This window comes from Erithacus rubecula, assembly GCF_903797595.1.
Source record: "Erithacus rubecula genome assembly, chromosome: 9".
Lineage (NCBI taxonomy): Eukaryota > Metazoa > Chordata > Aves > Passeriformes > Muscicapidae > Erithacus > Erithacus rubecula.
Genome location: NC_136660.1, coordinates 23,349,316 through 23,368,627, shown reverse-complemented (window position 1 = coordinate 23,368,627; position 19,312 = coordinate 23,349,316). Strand labels below are relative to the sequence as shown.

At 42.9% G+C, this 19,312-nt stretch overlaps 1 protein-coding gene across 5 annotated transcripts in view; it reads left to right on the top strand.

Moving 5' to 3' along the window:
• Positions 1-19,312, top strand: part of SH3PXD2A (SH3 and PX domains 2A) — a 246,181-nt gene that overhangs the window by 206,565 nt on the left and 20,304 nt on the right. For all 5 annotated transcript variants that reach the window (XM_079312063.1, XM_079312062.1, XM_079312064.1 and 2 more), the window contains 3 exons: positions 1,722-1,835; positions 5,954-6,037; positions 16,953-17,070. In XM_079312063.1, coding sequence (XP_079168189.1) covers positions 1,722-1,835; positions 5,954-6,037; positions 16,953-17,070 — 316 coding nt within the window. The remainder of the gene's footprint in view (positions 1-1,721; positions 1,836-5,953; positions 6,038-16,952; positions 17,071-19,312) is intronic.

Sequence of the window (19,312 nt, the reverse complement as noted above, 5' to 3'; positions counted from 1 at the left end):
ATAACTAAATTTAAACTTTCCAACCATGAGCCTCGTGAAGCAAAGTTTCCAAACCTCTGCTGGGCCAGAAGATGGAAATCTGTGTCTGAATGTGGAGAGAAAATAAATAGAGCTGCCTAGGAGCTGCCCAGGGGCATGGGAGGGGTTCTTGCTTGGGGTGCATTGTCTCCCAGCCACATGCCCCAGGGAGGAAAGCAAGGATCTGTAGCTACTGTTCTCTGGTAAAATCTGTGACAGGATTTGGAATGAATAAGGGTGACTTTCAGCACGAACACTTGAGCATTGTTCCAGCAGGGTGGCTTTTCTCTCTGCAGAGCCCAGCAGACCTTCCTTCTCCCTGTCTAGGCTGGGCTGTGGCATCCCAGCTGTGGGAGGGATGTGTGGCCACCTCACAGCTCACTGGTGTTGGTGCCCATCTCTTTGCAGCCCAGGCTGGCACCTTTGCTCATCACACGCAGGCCTCTGTGAAATTTGCTGTGTTTATGAGAGCCATCAAAGTCTGTGAACTGTTCTGAGGTGCATGTACAGAAATAGTACTGACTAATTCAGATTGTTTAATAAGTCTAACAGCAGATTAAGAGCAATAATTCATTGGGATTACATTTTAATATAGTGTAGGCAGAATCTGTTAGGGGTCTGTTCCCTTTAGGGAAGCTGGAAGGATGACAGTGGAAAGCAGTTTGCATGGTCCTGACAAAGCAGCTTTTGTTTCCTGGGGAAACTGGGGTATCACAGAAAACAACAGAAGTGGTTTGCTTACCTGTTAGACTTTTTATTTTCCTGTTGTCTTAACCCAGACCTTATCTGAATGGAAGAGAATTTAGTCATGCTCATATCTGAGAGCAGCAAGTTCTTGGGTGAGTGAGTCTTAAGTCAAAACCACTGGAGGATTCAATAAATCAGTGTAACCAAACTAGAAAAGAGGCAAGGATAGTTATAGTTGAAATGCATTTAATCTGAAACTGGCACACATATAATTTTATTAATCCACCCACAGATACGACCTAAAGGTTATCTCCACAAATATTGCTGAATACTTAACATTTTTGTAGGTACTGGTTGAAACTTGGATGTTCAGGTGGGAAGACAAGTAACTGGTGCTCATGTCCTGAAGTCAGATTTCAGTTGGCTTTTCGCTCTTTATTTCTGTTTTGTGCAGTACTTTCCAGCTTCCCAGGGTATTGAATTCAGGTCATATTTGTTAAACACCAGCTGTGGTTACAAATGCTCTAGAAGCACTTTTATATCCTGTTCTGAAATCTATGCACTTCTATGAATGCCTTTGCTGTTTCCCTCATTTGCTTTTTGTAATACTTCATATTGGGATTTGGGCAGTGTTTGTGCTGTTTCACATATGTGCACATGTACATATTTACACATACAAAGTGTTTTGATACTGTAGGTGTACATCTAGCAAGACCAGCTTGGAGAAACTGAATAAGAGAACTTGAGTCACTGTTGTCATGGATAGACTTTGAATTTCTTAAAATAAATTGATATTTGCTTCATTGCATCCTTTTTCTAGCAAGCCTGCACACTGTCACTGGGAGAGGATCTGATAGAAATGGTGTGATAGCACTAAACCCTTTCTTGTCCTAGGAAGTTGCAGAATGCCTCAAACATGCACCAGAGCTGCTGACTCTGCCGTCTTCTCTGTAGCATTTTACTGTTCTTGTTCCTCTAAATGTTGACTGAGAAACTTCTTTTGCTTCTTTTTGTAGGTTGGTGGTTTGTGAGCACAGCAGAGGAGCAGGGATGGGTCCCTGCTACATACCTAGAGTCCCAAAATGGAACCAGAGATGACTCTGATATCAACACATCTAAATTTGGGGAAGGTATGGAAAGCTTTTTCTTACCAAGAGAAAATTGATATTCACTTGCTTTATGCTTTTTTCCCCCAAGTAAGAGCTTCTAATTGGAAGAACATGCATGACAGAGCCACAGGCCATTGAAAGGAATGAGATTCAACTGTAATGGTTGCTTCTCATTAATTTCCTTTAAGTTAACCTTTGAAACTAGTTTCACTGCTGTTTGCCATGATCTGTGGTTGTGTGAAAATGTAATTTTATTTGGTATGGTCTCATTCCTCATTCTGTTAGAAGTGATATGGCATTTGTCATGTATATGTATTTAGCTGCACTGCTTTTTTTACTTTTTTTTTTTTTTTTTTTTTTTTTTTTTTTTTTTACTAAGGATGCTTAATTCAGGTTCCAGAAATGGAATAGTTCAGCATCGCACGTTCCTCAGTTCCATTATGAAAGACTAACCACATCTTAATGGGCTTCCCATGTAGCAACTGTGTACAAAGGACACTTTTATTTTGATTTGCTCCATTCTAGTGAATCTGTTGCTAAATCTAGATGCTGTTGATGTGACACTTATGTAAAATGTATGTGGAAACACAGCTGACCTTTCCTTAGCACAGGAGGGAGGCTTAGATGTGTTGGGGTGACCATCTACCCATTAAAATAGCACACAAGCAAAACAGGACTTTGTGCTGGGCTCCAAGGGTGACATCTGCAGCTTGTTGAAATCTTTGTAACTCATTTTTCCCTGCTCAAGTTTACCCATATCCTGGTTTAGAGACAGACTGGCTGTAGACTGGTAGGCCAGGAACCAGTCTTGTATGATGCAACATCTTAATGGATGCAAAAGCAGTGAGTAAAGTTTGCCTGTTACTAAAACCCAAAACTTTACTGCTCTGGTCTGCAAGCACTGAAGAATGCCTTGTCTGTTGGTCTGCAGCTTCCTTCCCTTTTCCTGACTCTTAAATATGGTGCATGCTTGACAGCCTTATTGCTTAAACTGCTTTCATTTCAAGCTCTCCTCCTCCTTTCATGTTGCCCTCTGGAGTGTACTTTACACAGGGGAGCTGCCACACAGCTCTCTGTCCTGGGCAATGAAAATTCCATCAAATATTCCTTATCTCCTTCCTCTTGGTCTCTTTCAATCCATTACACTGGTCTCTTCACCTATGGTCAGCAGTCCTGCTCCATGCCTTACTCTAAATCCAGATATGCTGAAACCTGACACTGCCCTTCCCTTTTTGCTCAGTTCCATCTCAATGACAGATCTAATTGCACAACCTCTGCAGCTGCTTTCATGTGCCCCAGATTTTGCTTGCTTGCTTTTTAGTAACTTTCTGTTCTTAACCATCTGAGCTGAGACTTCCTACTTTCTTTGTTTCTTCCCCTCCAGTTCTTCTCTACTTGGGCTATTCTTCTCCATATAATTATTTCATAGGAAAGAATTACTTGGATTCCTTGTCTTTTAAAAGGTGTATCAAAGTGACTGTACCTAGACAGAAAACTTGCCAGCTCTCTCCAAGCAGGCAGGAGAAAGGGGCTCTGATGTAACTCCACTTCTAGTGGATTAAGTGCTTTAGCCCCAGAATTCAGAGCTTATTCAAGCTTCAGAGTGACTCCAACAGACACTGACTTCCTGCAACTGTGCAATCTCTGCTTTCCCAGCTTTCAAGGACCAGGAGCTTTGTGTATGAGCCCCCTGTCCCTCCCCATTAGAACAGCCTGGAACAAGTGCACAAGCCAGGCAAACCTAGAAGTCTGCTTTGCTGTGGCAAAGATAGAGGAGAGAGAATGCATCTTATTAGTAATAATTCTGCCTCTACACAATGGTAATACTTCCATGTGTCTCCATTTAAATAGTCTGTTCCTTAAGGAAGACAAAAGTGTTTCCTCCCTGCACCTGAGCTTGCACAACATTTTTGTCTGGATGAAGGCAGACAGCTGATTTGTTACCTGGGCCTGTGTTTAGACTAACACCATGTTGCTAGGATTGGAAAACAATCAGAAAGCAATCTAGAGAAACATTTAACAGCTACAGGAGCTGCTAAAGTAAACATGTTAAAATAATCTCTGGAAAGGTGTAGACACTTGTTAATAAGCAACCTTTCTGGTGACTGTGGCATGACCAACCAAGTTCAAGTCTGGGATCAAATGGCGAAATTCAGTATTTTTAAGGAGGAAAAAGCCCTGTACAACAACATCATTGTGGCATAAAAGGGCTGTCACTGGGGATGGCCATACATTATGAGGACATGGTGTGGTGGATCTATGTGATCCTATTTTCAAGGGCTGTTCCTGGATGGGTAAATCCTCCAAACTCCCAGTGAGAAGGAGCAAGCTGACTGCTCTCTATTGACACCTTAAGCCAGTTTCTACTCCTTCTGCACCCCTCCATCCTGCAAGCCTTTACATTCTGCATTTCATTTCCTCCTTTTTTGTACAAAAACCTCTTAACACGCACAACCTTATTGCAACTTCACTTGTCTCTCTGCTGTAATCTGTGTGTCCAGAGAGGTGTCTTGTGTTGTCTTTTGAGTAGCATGTGTATATCTGGCAGTCTCATGTCCTCTTGATTGGAGGAAAGTCACCAGGTTGAATGTGCTCATCCCTTGTCCCTCCATGGGCTTCCAGGAGGATCACTGATTTCCGTGAGCCTATGCCACAGCTGTCTATAATCTTGAGACTGGGCTCATCTGAAAATTTGTGGTTGATTATTTACCATCACAGGATCAAAGGGAAGTACAGAGTACCAGAGACTAGATAAAGTACCTGTTCAACACCATTCACCATACCTCCACTTAGGGTGGCATGGAAAGATTTGAGCCTTACAGCAAAGGAGAAATTGAGGAGAATGAGCTGCATGTAAAAGTCTGGTCGAAGTCCCTGACAGATATGAAGGACAAAAAGTCAAATGCCACTCTTTGGTGAAGTTACTATTTTTCTTATCCAGTTAATGATTTCTCAATCAAATAATTTTACAGTGCCTGATTGTCTGCAGAGCACAGTTCTAGAAGACAATGGTGTCCACTCCATTATGAGGGTATAATCCCTGAATAAGTGCACATATGCAGAATTGAATTATTGTTAATGATGTGATATCAAATTTTATGAACAGCTTCCCAGAACCACTGGTAAAATGATTGTGTTTGCACTTGAGCTATCATTGCCTTGCAACATGTTGCATCACTTTGCAGTCACACCAAGCACCTGTGCAATAGTAGCCAACTTGGGATGGAAGCCCTTGAAGGGAAAAAATGTGTTTGTCTGTGTTTCTGTGCCAATCTAATAGTTCCAGTGTCTTTCACACCTGTACAGGCAGAAGAAGAAACTGAATAGATATCTAAGTATGTGGTCCAGAAAACAAGTGGTGTCCTCTGTGCACAGCTGCTCTCACAGTGCCATTTCCATAAGTGTCTTGTCTTTGTTTATACTTTAAGCATAAGTTATTGTTTGAGTATGTAACTAACACTCAGTCCTGGCTTGTTAGCTTCTTGAGCCTGCTCAGTATTTGCAAGGTTAGTTTTTTTCCCTATATCATAATCTGCATATTAGAAGTTTTGATCTGAGAACCATCTGTGGCAATGAATGCAAGTCATGTCTTGCAAGCACATCAGACACTTTTCACTTGGGTTCAGTTCCTGAGTGCTGCTGTTATGAGGGAGCCTACATAAGAGCTTGGGAGTTTGCTTATAGTGTGATAATTTTTCTTAGAGAGGTTTAGAGCCCTGTTGGGTTTGATGTCACATGAATTAGGCTGAGTTATCCAAAGATCATGCAGCTGAATTAGAAGATGCAACAGCAGTGATGATGTGTCTTGCCACTGCACTCTCCTTGGACAAGTTGTCTTTGGTTGTGTAGCTTGTTTTGGAGTGTGTATATGTTTTTGATACTTTTATTTTAATTAATACTTTTTAAGAAAAGCCAATAGCAAGAGTTCTGGATGGCTGACATTGCTCAAGCTCAAGAAGTTAACTTGTTCCACTGCACTGTATAACCTAAACCAAAACATTACATCCCACCTAACCCATTCCCACTAACAAGACCAGTGCTTGTAAATACCATGTTTTGTTTTTATTCCTCACCCTCCCATCATTTTTTTTCTGCTTTTTTTTTCCCTTTGTTTTGTTCCCATCCATGTTCCAAACTAGTTTCTAAGCGGCGCAAGGCTCACCTGCGGCGCCTGGACCGGCGATGGACGCTGGGCGGGATTGTCAACAGGCAGCAGAGCCGAGGTGAACTCACAGCTTCCTCTGGCACCAGCACTCAGGGGCCACCAAAACCACACTGCAGCTTCAGCTGTTGTGTGCTGGGACCTGCATCTCTGGTACTTTGGTAGAGAGGGGCCACAGCTGCAGAGCTGGGGTGTGAATTTTGTGCTTGACGGTGTCAGAGCCAGGATCAGGCACCCCAGCAGCTGGAGGCTGCCAGACAAGGGTAGCTCTGCAGCCTGACTCTGTGCTGTTGGGGAAGCTCACATCTGTTGTGTTTTAACTTGGGCATCTTTGTGCTCAGTCTTTGCTGCCTCAGTAAGGACAAATGATACTTTGAGGGCTGGTAAAATGAGTTGAATGCCAAAAAGCCATGGTCAGAGATGTGCACTCTGGAAAAGGGTGTGGTGTGGAAAGATGAAAATCATGCCAGTTGCAGTACCTCTCTTCCTTGCAAGCAGTGATTGGTACTAAACAGATGCTCAAGAACTTCTTGGAGTTTTTGGCATCATTCCTAGGTATTGAAAATGCTACCAACAACAGCATTTAAATTTTTTTGGTTTGTTCTTTGTTTTTTTAGCTTTTGCTGGTCTAACAGTGAGTATGGCAGGGTAGGGGGTGAACACTTTGTGTTTGGGTAAAGTCTGAGGAACCCTCTAAACAAAGTATTTCTTAAGAGCAGGTGAATCATCTTTCCCAAAGCAAAGGTATCCCTGTCTATCTCCTGCTCCACTTGGAAAACCATCCAGATGTATTCATTGCACTTGGGAAAGGAAAGGGGGGGACATTTGCACCTCTGTAATTTTCAGACAACCTCACTGAGGGAATGGATTTGTATGTAAGTGCCAGAGATTATTCTCAGTTCATGGAAAGGTGCCTTTTCCTATGAAGGAGAGAATGTACTTTTAAAGTGGCAGATTTACCTTCTGGATTTGGTGATGTGCTGTGTGCAACTCCTGTCTCAAGCACATCCAGATTTCAGTGACCCTTTAACATCACTTCAAATTATTATTATTGAGGGAACAAAGGCAACAAGAGTTCTTCAATGTTCTTCCTGCCATAGCTTGGCCCTGCAGCAACTGAAACTACCTTCATAAGACAAGGTCTTGCTTCTCAGCCACCAAATGCATTCTGAAGGCACCAAAAACCATCATAAGAACACATACTGTCTTGGGGGAAAAAAAAAGTTCTTATTTCTGTACCCCAACTGTTTGGGAGCTCCTTACTTTGTTTTGTCAGACTCTGCTAGATGTTTTCTGGCAATTTAACTGGGAGAATTTATGGGAATCAGTTTTCTAAACAATTTATTTACTGGTGAAAACAAATGCATTCTTTCATATTCATACTGTATTGTAAACAAAGCTCTATAAAATATTAAGACTGCATATCCAGTCCCTCAGCAGTCAGCTGCTCATACTCAAGGACCTAAGTTACATTCCCAAGTTATCCCACTTGCATTCTGATGCCCACCATCTGTGTGCATCTTCTCCAGACCTGCTCTCTGAGCAGTGGCAGTGTCCTCCCTGGCAGTCCTCCCCAGTACAGGCTCCCCTAATTTCTTCAATCCTTGCCTTTTTCTTGCTTCATTACAGTTTCTTCCCTATTAGGCCCAAGCAGGGCTGGGGTTTTGAGGGTGTTGGAGAATATGTGCTTTATCTTAAACTGAATCTTGGTACTTGACTTGGCACAGACTTCAGCAATCTATGATTCTGTCCAAGGTTTGGGGCACCCTGTGTGACTGAGCTGCTTCTATAAGGTCTCTCCAATGTATTTCAACCACAGCTAGCCAGGCTGGCTAAAAATAAGCTGTTTAATGTCATCAGAAATGATAGGTTAGGGAATGCTTACAAGAGCAGGCTTATTGGAAGTAAAGAAAGTGACTTGAATTAATGGGCACAAGTTGGAGACAGTGGCTTCATGATCTGGCAGAGCTGCAGCCTGTGCAGACATCTGTGCCTTCCAAACTGCAGTTGTTGAAAGTATGAGTCTCTCTGGGTGTCCAGCCTGCTGTTCTCTAACAGAGCACAGTTTATATGAGGTCAGGAGACATTTTCTCCCATCTTCCCCTCCCATCCCAGCCCAGAAGAGTTCTAACAAGGCCAAATTTGGGTGGGTTTGCACTGAAATGACTGAATGCATGAAGTGTACATATGCACCCCCCTGCCAACCTTCAAGTCCTTGCTCCAAAGCACAGAAGAACTCAAGTTGTTCAAACAGGAGTTTGCCAGAATTGTTCAACACAAACAGAACAGCTTCCCCTTCCCCACTTGGCCTCTTCCTTGGAAACAAACTCAATTAAACATTTTGGCTGAAATTCTTCCCACCCAGCAATATTCTGCTTGAAATAGTCCTTGCTTGGAAGGGTTAGCTCCAGGAGTTCACTGGAGTTTAAAAGCAAGGAGTAAAGGATGCCTCTCTTTGTATTTATGCTTGGGTACCACTAAGAAGCATTTTTATCAGTTAGGCCTGTCATGGAAGCACTTTAAGTCCAGAATCAAAGGAATTAAGCATTTTCTGAAGGGCAGAATTTTCTAAGTGACTTGAATATTAAAAACACTGAGAAAGCCTGAGTGTAGAAAGGAAGAGTGCTTCCCTGTTAGACTGCCTAATGGGAGAGAATTATTAGGGGTAACATATGGCTTAATTATTTCTACCCTTTCCAAAGCTATTTGAAGAGGCTGGGCATCTCTGATCTCCAGGTATTTGGGAGCAATGCTACTGGATCTGTGAATAAGAAACATGAAAGACAAATTGTTGAATATCATGATAGTGCTCCTTTTTTAAATATGAAAAAAATCTGCAAAAAGAACAGCTGTAGTCTGTTTCTACAAAGAGAAACAGATGACTTTTGTTGCTGAACTTTTCTCTTTAAAATGGTCTGTGGTGTGCCCAGATCTAAGAGATTACATTGGTTTGTGTTTCTTATGTAGCTGCAAAGCTTGTGGGTTTTTTAATGTTAAATGTTATACATTTTCTAAACTTTTTGCTGTACATTCTGAAACTCCAGTAATACAAATATGGATTGTGAGGAGAAGCCTGAAAGTGTGTAGTTTTCCTCAGACTTGACACTCGTTAGACCTGCAAGCTGCAGAGGTCTTGTTTTGTACAGGGTTAAATAGTAATTCTGCACATGCATTTATTGGGAACTTCCCCTGGAAGGGAACTTTGGATTATTTACAGGCTAACTTAATGAAAAGTCATTTGTGCTTTTACAGTTTGATTGGTAAAATTGGGAGGTTACATGCCTGTCTTCTATGCCAGATATCTGACCTAAGTTATTGCTGCTTTGGTTTTGTGCCCAGTGCTTTCAACTGGAGCTGTTACAATGCAGGAAAGCACTTTAAAGTTATTTATACCAACAATATAGTGACATATGGGCTGAATTTCTGCCAAATGAGCCAATTATTTAGGAGTAGTTCCTAGCACAAGCAATAAGCTATTCATTGAAAGAGTTAAAGCTAGAACTTCCTAATGCCTGCCTATCTTGGGGAAAGAGAGCTGGATGGGAAAGGTAGTGTGTAGAGGGAAGGCAGCCATGTAACCCAGTGGTCTTGATACTTGAACCTCATCCTGAGTTGGTCTTAATACTGGAATCCCATGTCCCAGCCCAGCTGGGTGGTTCTGCAGCCAGTTCTGTAACTGTGGGAAGAGCACTTGATCAGTGCTGGTAATCCAGCCTGGCTGATGTGCTTTGTGCTCTTTCCCTTTCCTGCATCTCACCAGAGCTGCTCTGCCCTCTTAGTCTCCTCTATGGGACTTCCCCCTTTGTTTTCACTCTTCCCTGCTTGTGCCTGATGGTGATGAAAATTTTGTCAATCACAGCACAAGGCTGTGAGTGACAATGCTGTGTTAATTCAAGCTGGCACAGAGCAGCTTCAGACTTAGTTTGTTCTCTCCTTTGGTTGGGTTTTTTTTTACTTTGATTTGGTTTTTGTTTTGTATTTTTTTACTCTGTTCTCCAAGGAAAGTAGTAAATGGTTATTGCTCCTTGCTTGGTTGAAGTAAGAGCATGCGCAGTACAAAGCTGTTTAGAAGAAATGTCATTATTGTTCTTTTCTATCTGTTGGCATAAGGTTTTCTGTTATTTAAAACAGAAAAGACAGGGAGGGGAAGAGGGACAAAGGGTGAAGAGCTTCTGTCTGCAGATGAACACATTTGATAACTGTGGACAGTCATTCTCTCCCTGCATATTTAGGCAAGTAGAACAAAGTGCATGTTGAATTAATGCATCTCTTTCTGGAACAGCGAGACTTTTTCCAGAGGCAGGTCTGACAAAGGGGGGGTGGAGCAGAGGAGGGGGGAGGGCAAACACAGACTGCTGACAGAGGGGAAAGTATTTTGAAAGAAAATTCTTCTGTGGTTTGGAAGATGTAGGTTTGGGGCTGTTGCATTTTGCTGAGAAATCATTAATTGGTTAATTTCTAGCCCAGTTTCCCCCTACCCCTGCTGGCATATCAAATCAGAATGGGGTCACAGAAAGTTGGGGGCATGTACAAGCACCAGCTGAGCAAAGGAAATGACTCCCTTATTTGGTTGGCTCCTGAAGTGCTGCTGATAACTTCCACGCTTATTAATGGAGGAGAAAAGAGAAAACTTAGAAAATAGAGGTGAAGGAGAGGAATGTGAAATGGGGTGCTCAGAACTTGGAACAGAAACGTCTCAGCACTGGCTGTTTGCCTGGGAAAGATGAGACTGATTGTGCAGGGCTGGAACCACGTTTGGTGTTTCAGCTGCTAAAGGCAAGGCTCCTGTCCCAAATAGTTTACAGCCTAAACAAAAGGAAGGAAATCCATGCATCAAAGGAGCGTGGGCAAGTGGCAATTTGGCATGAATGTTATTGCAACCAAAGGGCCTTTCACAGTGTAAAATGATCCTTATTCAGTATTTTTAAAAGCTTTTACAGAAGGACTAAAACTGAGCTTGTTTGGTAAGGCAGGAAATCAGGGTAGGTAAGGCTTATTTTAGGAAGGATTTGAGAGCTTCAGGTTATTTGATGCCATCAAGGAAGCAGCCTGCTCAGGTTGATCATAGGCATCATATGAAAGGCACGAGGCTGAGTGGGAAAAGATCACAGAAAATGAAGGAGTGGGAAATCCACGACTGTGTGAGTGTTTGTAGTAGAACATTAAAGCAAGGCACAGCACACAGGCTTGTAAATTCAAGATGGAACAACTGAATTAGGAATGCATTTGGTTGGTGTCTGGCTGAAATGCCAGAGCACTGCTGTGCCAAGAGCTTTGTGCAGGAGCAGTGTGTGCTGGAAGGCTGGGAAGGGAGCAGAGCAGGCAGGAGGTGTCTGTAGAGGCTGTGCAAGAGTCACTGGAGGGCCAGTGAGGAGCAGCAGTGGTGGAGGACTTTGAAAATGTCAGGATAAGTCACCTTGGTGACAGACTAGGAGGAATCCGAAATAATCAGTGCTCAGGGATTTGGGAAGATAGAAAAAGGAAGATTTGGAAAGAGCTAGTGAAGCTCTGTTACAATTCGAGCTGTAAAACCACAGGTCTGCTTTCCTTGATCTGACATTAAGTATAAATCCAGACAGCCAGAGGAGGGACCAAGTTGCCATGTCAAGACACCTCATAACTTCAATGTAGAGTGTGTGTATGCACAGTCACACATGAAAAATATGGAATTTTGGTTTGACAGATGGGATTGGAGGAGCCTCACAGGGTGTTAAGTTCAGTGTCTTGCTTTGTCAGCCAAGTAGGTACAATTTCTTCAGGAGGGAATGGAACTTCATCTTAGCTGTCCTGAGGTTTTTCCTGTGGGAGGAACAGGTCACCTGGTATGGAAAATGCAATAACCAATGCTTAAAAATTCTTCAGAGATTCCCTTTTTAATACCTGACAGAAATGCATCAGGTGAAACAAAAGAAAACTTATTTGGAAATAGGTTGTTTAAAGGGAATCTGTTGGAATGTACCCAATTTGCTCACTATGTACAACCTGCAGCCCTACACAAAAGGTGAAAACAAAAAGCACAGTTGTCAAGGTCTGCAATTTTCCAAAAAAATTGTCATTGACATTAAGTCCTCCTAAGAAGTCAAATCATTTTCTACAGCCAGTATGCTGTATCACAGCCAGTGAACAGGCTGGGCAAGACAGAAGGAATATTTCAGTCCTTATTACACTGTGATGCAGAGGTGACCTATTGCTACTTGATGAGCATTGCCAAGGTGGCTGCAGGTCATCTTGCTCTGCTGTAAATCATATCATGGTTTAATAGCTGCATTATAAATTCTTTTTATGTGAAAAGTTGCACTTCATTAAACTGCATCTTAAAATGGGTGGGACAAGAAACATGGGTGTGCTTAAACTGTCCTAGCCAGGTTTTAGATCAAGTTTTATATGGGTTGCCTTGACTCTGCTCTGCATTCAACAACTGATTTTAAAGTGGCTTTTTAGTTTTAGAGCTATAGCTATTTCTGTATAGAAAAAGCCTAAGCTTGGCAGAACACTGTGGTGTTGCTGGAGGAACACAAAATGGCTGTGTTCTTGTTTTGGTGGGTATATTTTTGTTTTCCTTCCTTTTTGCTTCTTTTGTCCTCTTCTAGTGGTCACAGAAGGACATTAGATGTTAATGACTTGTGAGAAAGTGACCCCTAACACTCAAATACCAGTGTCTGTACCAGGTCTGTTCTGTACATCTGTGTAGACCATGTAGTGTGTGGCTGTAATGCAGGGCACTGTACAGCTCAGATCTTTTGTCCTGTACATGTGCACACCTTCCAGCTGGACAGCTGTACCTGTGCTACATTGGAGGGAAATCTTTGCTGCTAGATAAAGCCCTCTCTGTAGGATTGTGGGCTGTTCCAAGGACATAAATACTGTTCTCTGCTCTCCTTGCTGTTCTCCCAGTGTTCCATCAAGATCTGTCTCAGTTCCTAGTTCTCTACTGTATTTATTCAGGAGATTTGAGTTAGAATCAGAGCTAAATAGAAGCCTGCCTCCTTTTGGGAAGGAGGAGAGGAAAGAGGAGAAAGATACATTGACAGGGAATTGAGGCTTTGGAAAAGGAGTGGACTGAGCACTGGGTTGTCACAGTGTCAGGGAGGGCTGGGCAGAGCACAGCTACAGCAGCAAGGTGTGAGCTGGGTGGGTGAAATAGTGCAAAAAATCTGATTGCACATATTTTAAATAGTGTCTGTGTCTGGGGAGGAGAGCAAATGACCCATGCTAATCCTTTCCTTCCAACCTAAGTAGGTTGCAGTTGGATAATGCATGATGTGTCAGATGTGTATTGTAGCTCTTTGCCAAATGGGCTTTGCTTGTTCATGCATGCCTTGCTCAGATTTACTAGGGCAGCTCAAAATCCAGAGAGGAGCCTCCTTCAACTCAGCTGGGGAAGGTGTCTTTGGCCTGAAAATTAGTGGTAAAGAAATGGGAGTGAAGTTGGCTAGCTGAGCAATTAAAGATCTCTGGATGTCACTGAGAGCAGAGCTGCCTTCTTGCCATTTTCATCTCGAAGGGGGTAAGACTTTTATCCCATTGTTTCTAAATGCAGCCTTTTAGCTGGTGTATGTGCTTTGTAGCATGTAGTAAAGTTTATTCTGCCCACTTGACCTCAACACTGAGGTTGATGTAATAGAAGCTGCAGCTGGGGAATAGAAATTATCCTTTTGTTTGTCTTGTTTTTTTTTTTTCCTGGTAATTCTTAAAGTCAAAACTCAATGAACCAAAATTATATGGTTTTGTATTCTCTGTAGATTTGGGCATATAACTTCAATAGTAGGTCTGGGATGGTTCACTGACTTCTGATTTATACTATTGCCTGTCACAGAAGCTGAATGAAACCAGCATGATATATCAGATTTGTCAGTGTAACTCAGAGCAGTGTCATCCTGCTGTTGATGCTCTGTTGATTCTCTCATGAAACCATTTATCCATGTTAAGTCTTCACAGTAACATTACATATCAGTCATGAAGTGTCAAATATCTTCTCTTAAAGACTTCTGAATAATAATCTGATATGTTGAATGCTGTTATCAGTCCTCTTCAGTGGCACATCCACTGAGAGCTCCCCTGCTCCCTTCTGCAAATCTTGGTTTATACAAAGTGTCCACTGGCTAGAGATAATCTCTGAGAAACAAAACAGAGTTTACACTTTGATTACAAGGGGGCTCATATCTCCAGAATACTGTTTAAGTTATAAACCTCATGTATGTTTGTGGTATCTTCTGCAGCATTGACAGAAACCAAATGTGTATAATCTTGGAAATGTAGTTTTTTGCTGTCAAAGTACTTTGCAAGGGGAAATTGTAATAGTGGCTTTAATCTGCTGGCTTAAAAATAGAGCTGCTAAACAAAAACATTATGGGACCTTCTTTTCTAGAGTTGATTTTTAACACTTTTGATTGTGTTACTTCATGGCAGATCCCTTTTCTCTCTTGTCCCTCCCTGTTTCTATGCACTCATTTTTTTGAGTTCTCCTGTATAGGGAGGAGTCATCTAAAGGGCTTTTCTCTCAAAAAGCAGTAGTCTTGAGTTGAAAGCCACAGGACTGAAGATGTAAGCAGTGAAGGTGCTCATGGACAGGATGAGACGGGCAGTTCAGAAGAGCCCTGCTCTTTCTCCTGGGTGATCAGTTGGTTGTGATGGGTGACCACTGCCTCAATCCCTCACACAGAGGTTTGGAAGGTTGTGTTGGAAGCTAGGAATGAGCACCCTGTGCATGGTTGTCTGCAGAAAAAGGGAAGCCACATCCCTGAAGAGTGAGACCACTCTGCCCATAAGTGGAGCCAAACAGCTGACTTTAGCTGAAGCAGAGCCTGGTGTTTGTGTGGAGGAAAAATAGAATAAACACAGCAATTTCTGTGGGAGTTGAAGTGGCAAGGGTGACCTCTGACAGCCTGGCTTATAAAGCAGCTTTGGTATGGGGGAAAGAAAAAAAGAGGGCCTTCTTCCAAGACTCAGCAAATATATGCTTAGCTCAGTATTTCTGTCCTAGAAACATCCCTGGAAGTGTCTAAAACAATGTCTATCTGGACAGAGCAGTTCTGAACTTTCCCTTGGCCTCACAGGGACAAGATCTAGCTGCCCAGGGTTCTTCTGCAGTTCAGTTTAGTGCTTTGCATACAGTGGAAACCAGACATGGAGCTCCTTCTGCAGCAAACTTGAAAACAGAGGAAAAATTAGTGCAATTCTACCACCCAGAGCAGAAACCTAGCCAGGAAAACTGTCCTGTCCTGTGGCTTGGAATCTGGGATTTCATTTGCCAGGCCCATCTTGCAGTGGAGTATTTCTGTGAGGAAGGTGTCATTTGCTGATGGTGCTAATTACAAACTAGCTGGAATTTCTTACCAGTGGTAAGCCAGTTAAGGACCTCTCCTAGGGGAGAGCAGCAGAGAGTCTTTTCCTCTTGGTAGCAAAGGATTTGGCAGATTTTTCCCCATCAGAATTAGAAGGATCCAAATGTGACCAGTCAAGGGAACTTGGCTTCAGAGATGTAGCTTTGCTGAATTCACTACCAATAGATGCTCTGTCAACATTACTTTCCCTTTTCTGAGGTAAGGGCTTACTTTGTCTCAGTAAGGGCTTTGGTTTGTTTTTCATTAAAGTTTCTATGCTTCACCCAGCAACAAAATGCAGTTGAGCCACAAAACCAAACAGCTGCTTGAATCTGTTTTACTGGTTTTAAGAGTGTTCACTTCAAGCTGCTGCAACCTTTTCATAGCTCCTTTGTTCTGCAGTGATCAGGAGCTTTGGATTCACTTCATTTCCTGCCCATTCCTCTGCACTGACAGCCCTCCATTTGTTCTTTCCCTTCCTTGTTGTCACTGCTGGTAGAAAGTGCTGGGAAGGCTGGCTGGGGTGCACTTATTTGCTTTCCTTTCCTGCCTTTAATCTAGCTACAGGAACTCATGCTGCCACATGCACCATAGTTTGGGTTGAGGAGAGTTTTATGACAATTTCCATGCCTTCTGCTGCAAAGGAAGGATGGTAGTTTGAGTTTTCAATGGCAGGTGTAATTTTTTTAAGCTCCAAAGGGAAAGGTTGGCCTTGGGTGTAATGGGAATGCTGCATTAAATGACTCTGGGTAGGTGGAAGAAGTTGACAAGTGTCTGTTCTGCTCTGCTTATTGGCTTGCTGTCAGCAAGTCTGCTTAAAACCTACCCAGATGAGAAGGGGACAGATGCTGGAGATGAATGGGGATGCTAGGTTTTTGGCTCAAACACCATACCTGAAATCCAGTCTGTGCTTTTGAAGTGCGTGTCTTAGTTCTGACCCTCCTTCCCCAGTGCCACACGTGCTTTTCTCTGGAGTGAGTTTAGCAAAAATATGTTTCTAAAACACTTCACAACCCATGGATGCAAATGCTGCGTCGTCTCCTGTCATGTGAAAACCTCTTCTGTTCTTCTGTCAGTTTTGTTTTAATGTTTCAAGCTCGTTGCTGTAGAGCTTTGCTGCCTGGGAGGCGCAGGGAGGGCGGTGTGCTGGGCCAGCCCTCTGGGCTGGGGAGCCGTGTCCCCCTGGGATGCAGGGCTCGGGTTTCGGTAACACGATGCTCCATGCAGCCATGTGTGTGAGCAAGGAGCCAACTGGCTGCAGCTCCCGCGGTGATGCTCGGCTGATTTGGCAGCCAGACTGATTCTGTCAAGTTACAGTACGGGAGTGAAGTCCAGCTTCAAATCCTCTCCCTTACCCGCTCGAGGAACTTGGAGGGGGGAGGGAGGTGGGAAGAAGAGGGGGGGAAACTCTCTGGGGACTTTGTGTCATTATTGGCATGGAAACCTTTTGTGATTATCAGCAGCAGGGTAGTGGCAAGGGGCTGATTATCTGTCATGTCGTCAGCATAAATAACCCGTGGGCCCCTGAGCAGGGCTCCGCCTTTGGTAATGGCTTCACGTAATCGCTGCAGAGCAGCTTAAAAGCAAGCAGTGCAGAAAAACAGCTGGGCTGATGCTCACACTAACTCATGTTGCCTTTTCTCCCCTCACTAGAAGAGAAATATGTCACCATCCAGCCGTATGCCAGCCAGGGGAAGGATGAGATTGGGTTCGAGAAAGGGGTCACCGTGGAGGTCATCCAGAAGAACCTGGAAGGATGGTGGTACATCAGGTAAAGGAGCCCTGCAGCCTGCAGTGAGCTTTTCTGGTCATTCACTCATTGTTAGCCTGTAAATCGTTCTGTAGATGGACAGGGAAGCCCAAATTGTTCATAATGCCTCTTGAAGAAATGTAAAGGAAAGTCTGAGGTGATACAATGGTGACTAAAGTAACACTGCAGTGTCTGCAAAGGCTGTGGACCATTCCAGTGAGGAAATGCCTTAACTTGCAGTTTTAGAGGGGTTTTTTTTTTCATGTTTCAAGTTAAAAGCCCATATCTGAGTTCAGATCTGTGAGACCTAACAAGGCTTTCTGTTGTATATAATTTTAATGTGTTTCCAGTATAAGAGTTATTCTGCAACCTATTTAAATCTATTTATAGCAATGCTGAAAGGCTGATTGTGATCTCTTGAGCTGTTTGGGGCAGCTACTTTTAGGGATATGAGGTCAGATTGCTGGCTATAGCCCTTTTGCAAGTTTACCAATGGTTTCAGCTAATTTGCTTTGATTTTTGTCTGTCCATGTTAGATATTCCTAACGTAGAGGGACTGCATTCCAAGGGCAGGTGAAGTTCTCATTGTGTATTGTATTTTGTTTTGTATTTGGAACAGCAGTCCTAGCAGAGAGTTTTGACTTGAGAATCTCCTTTGTAAATGCTCATGGGGAGACTTTAGGTTAGATATTGTCTCAGTGATGTAGGGTGTCAGGATGAGCAATTGATGAGAGCTTTCTTCATCTAGGTTCACACAGCATTTAGATTTTAGTGCTCTGTATGGTTCTTCCACTTGTCTTGTATCTGCATCTGAACCTGTCAGTGCTGACATCCTATTTCTCTTCAAACAAGATGTGATGCAACAGGTTGCTTAAAATAGAGGTTTATCTCTCAGCAGTGTAGAACATCTCATATAGTCATCTTTTTCCATTCAACATGTAATTATAGGGATTTTTTTCCTCTTCCCCTCCCCAAGTTATAGCTTGCTTTTGTTTGAATGCTGCTTGATTTATTGGCTGTGAATGAGGACTGTGAAAATGCTGACTGAAGCAACGTTGTTGTTTTTCTTGATTTCCCTTACTTAGAAGAAAAAAAAAAAAAGTCAGATTTCTACCTAATGATCCCATGGAGCAAATACACTAATAAAGATAGCAGTGGAGTCAGGAAGGCACTCTAGATAGGAGGAACTCAAAAATGCCTGAGTTTGGTCAGGTCACATTTTTTTCTCTGTTAATCATCTACAGAAGTGGAATCCAAAGTTTCCAAAGATAGGGGGATTGAGCCCATAGGTTTTTCTGAGGGGAGAACCACTGCAAGACACTTCTAGTTGAATTTTTTATTCTCTTTCTGCAATGTAGCCTGGTTACTACTCTAGGTTTCCCTTTGCCATGTTAACACTCCTACAATCATCTGCATTTTTTCCCCCCTTTTTCTCCCACACTCCTTTGAGTCAACCCAAAAGACACATTTTTGTGTGCACCAGGGGTGCCTTCTGGAACATGATGACACTTGCTGCAGTGGTTTCCATGGCATCTTCATCCATGGCAATCTGCTGGAAGGACAGTGCATGCCCCAGCCACCCCATGATAGTTGGGGACTGCAGCATGTGCTCACTCGGTGCCTTTTTGGCACTGAAAAATGATTTGAGAAATCCCTCTTCTTGTTGGAAGATGTTATGTGCTCCCCAAATGTGTGACAAGTATATGGGGTGCCAGCTGTGCTCCTCTCTGCTGCTTTGCAGCACTGTGCTGCTTTCTTGCTGGAGGATAAACTCTTAGAAACAGGGTTTATTTTCCATAGGCAACACCTCCAGAAATGTGATGATGTGATCCATCCCAAATGTTGATGAGGTGATGCCAGCTGGTCCTTTGCAGCCTGGGTAGCTGATCTCCAGCTTGTTGTGCTGTTTATTGCATGTAAACTGCCCTGAATGCTGTTAGTATCTCCCAGAAAAGGATTCCCTTCCTGCAGAAATTTGCTTCTCTGAGTATTGAGTGCCTTCAAAGGAGCCACTCCTCCTCCTGTTGTGAGTGTGAGGGGAGAGGGAGCAGGAGGAGAATGCAGTTGAACCCTGGGTGGATAACAGACTGAACACACTTCAGTGTGTAGAGAGAAAAACAAATTCAGTAGTTTGTAAATGGAATCCACCTTAAAGACATTAGCTTGTTCCACCTTAAATATGTAATTTCTACAAATTCTTGGCCATGTGCTGATCCTCATTTCCTGTCCTTCTTTTTCTTTTTTTTTTTTTTTTTTTTTTTTT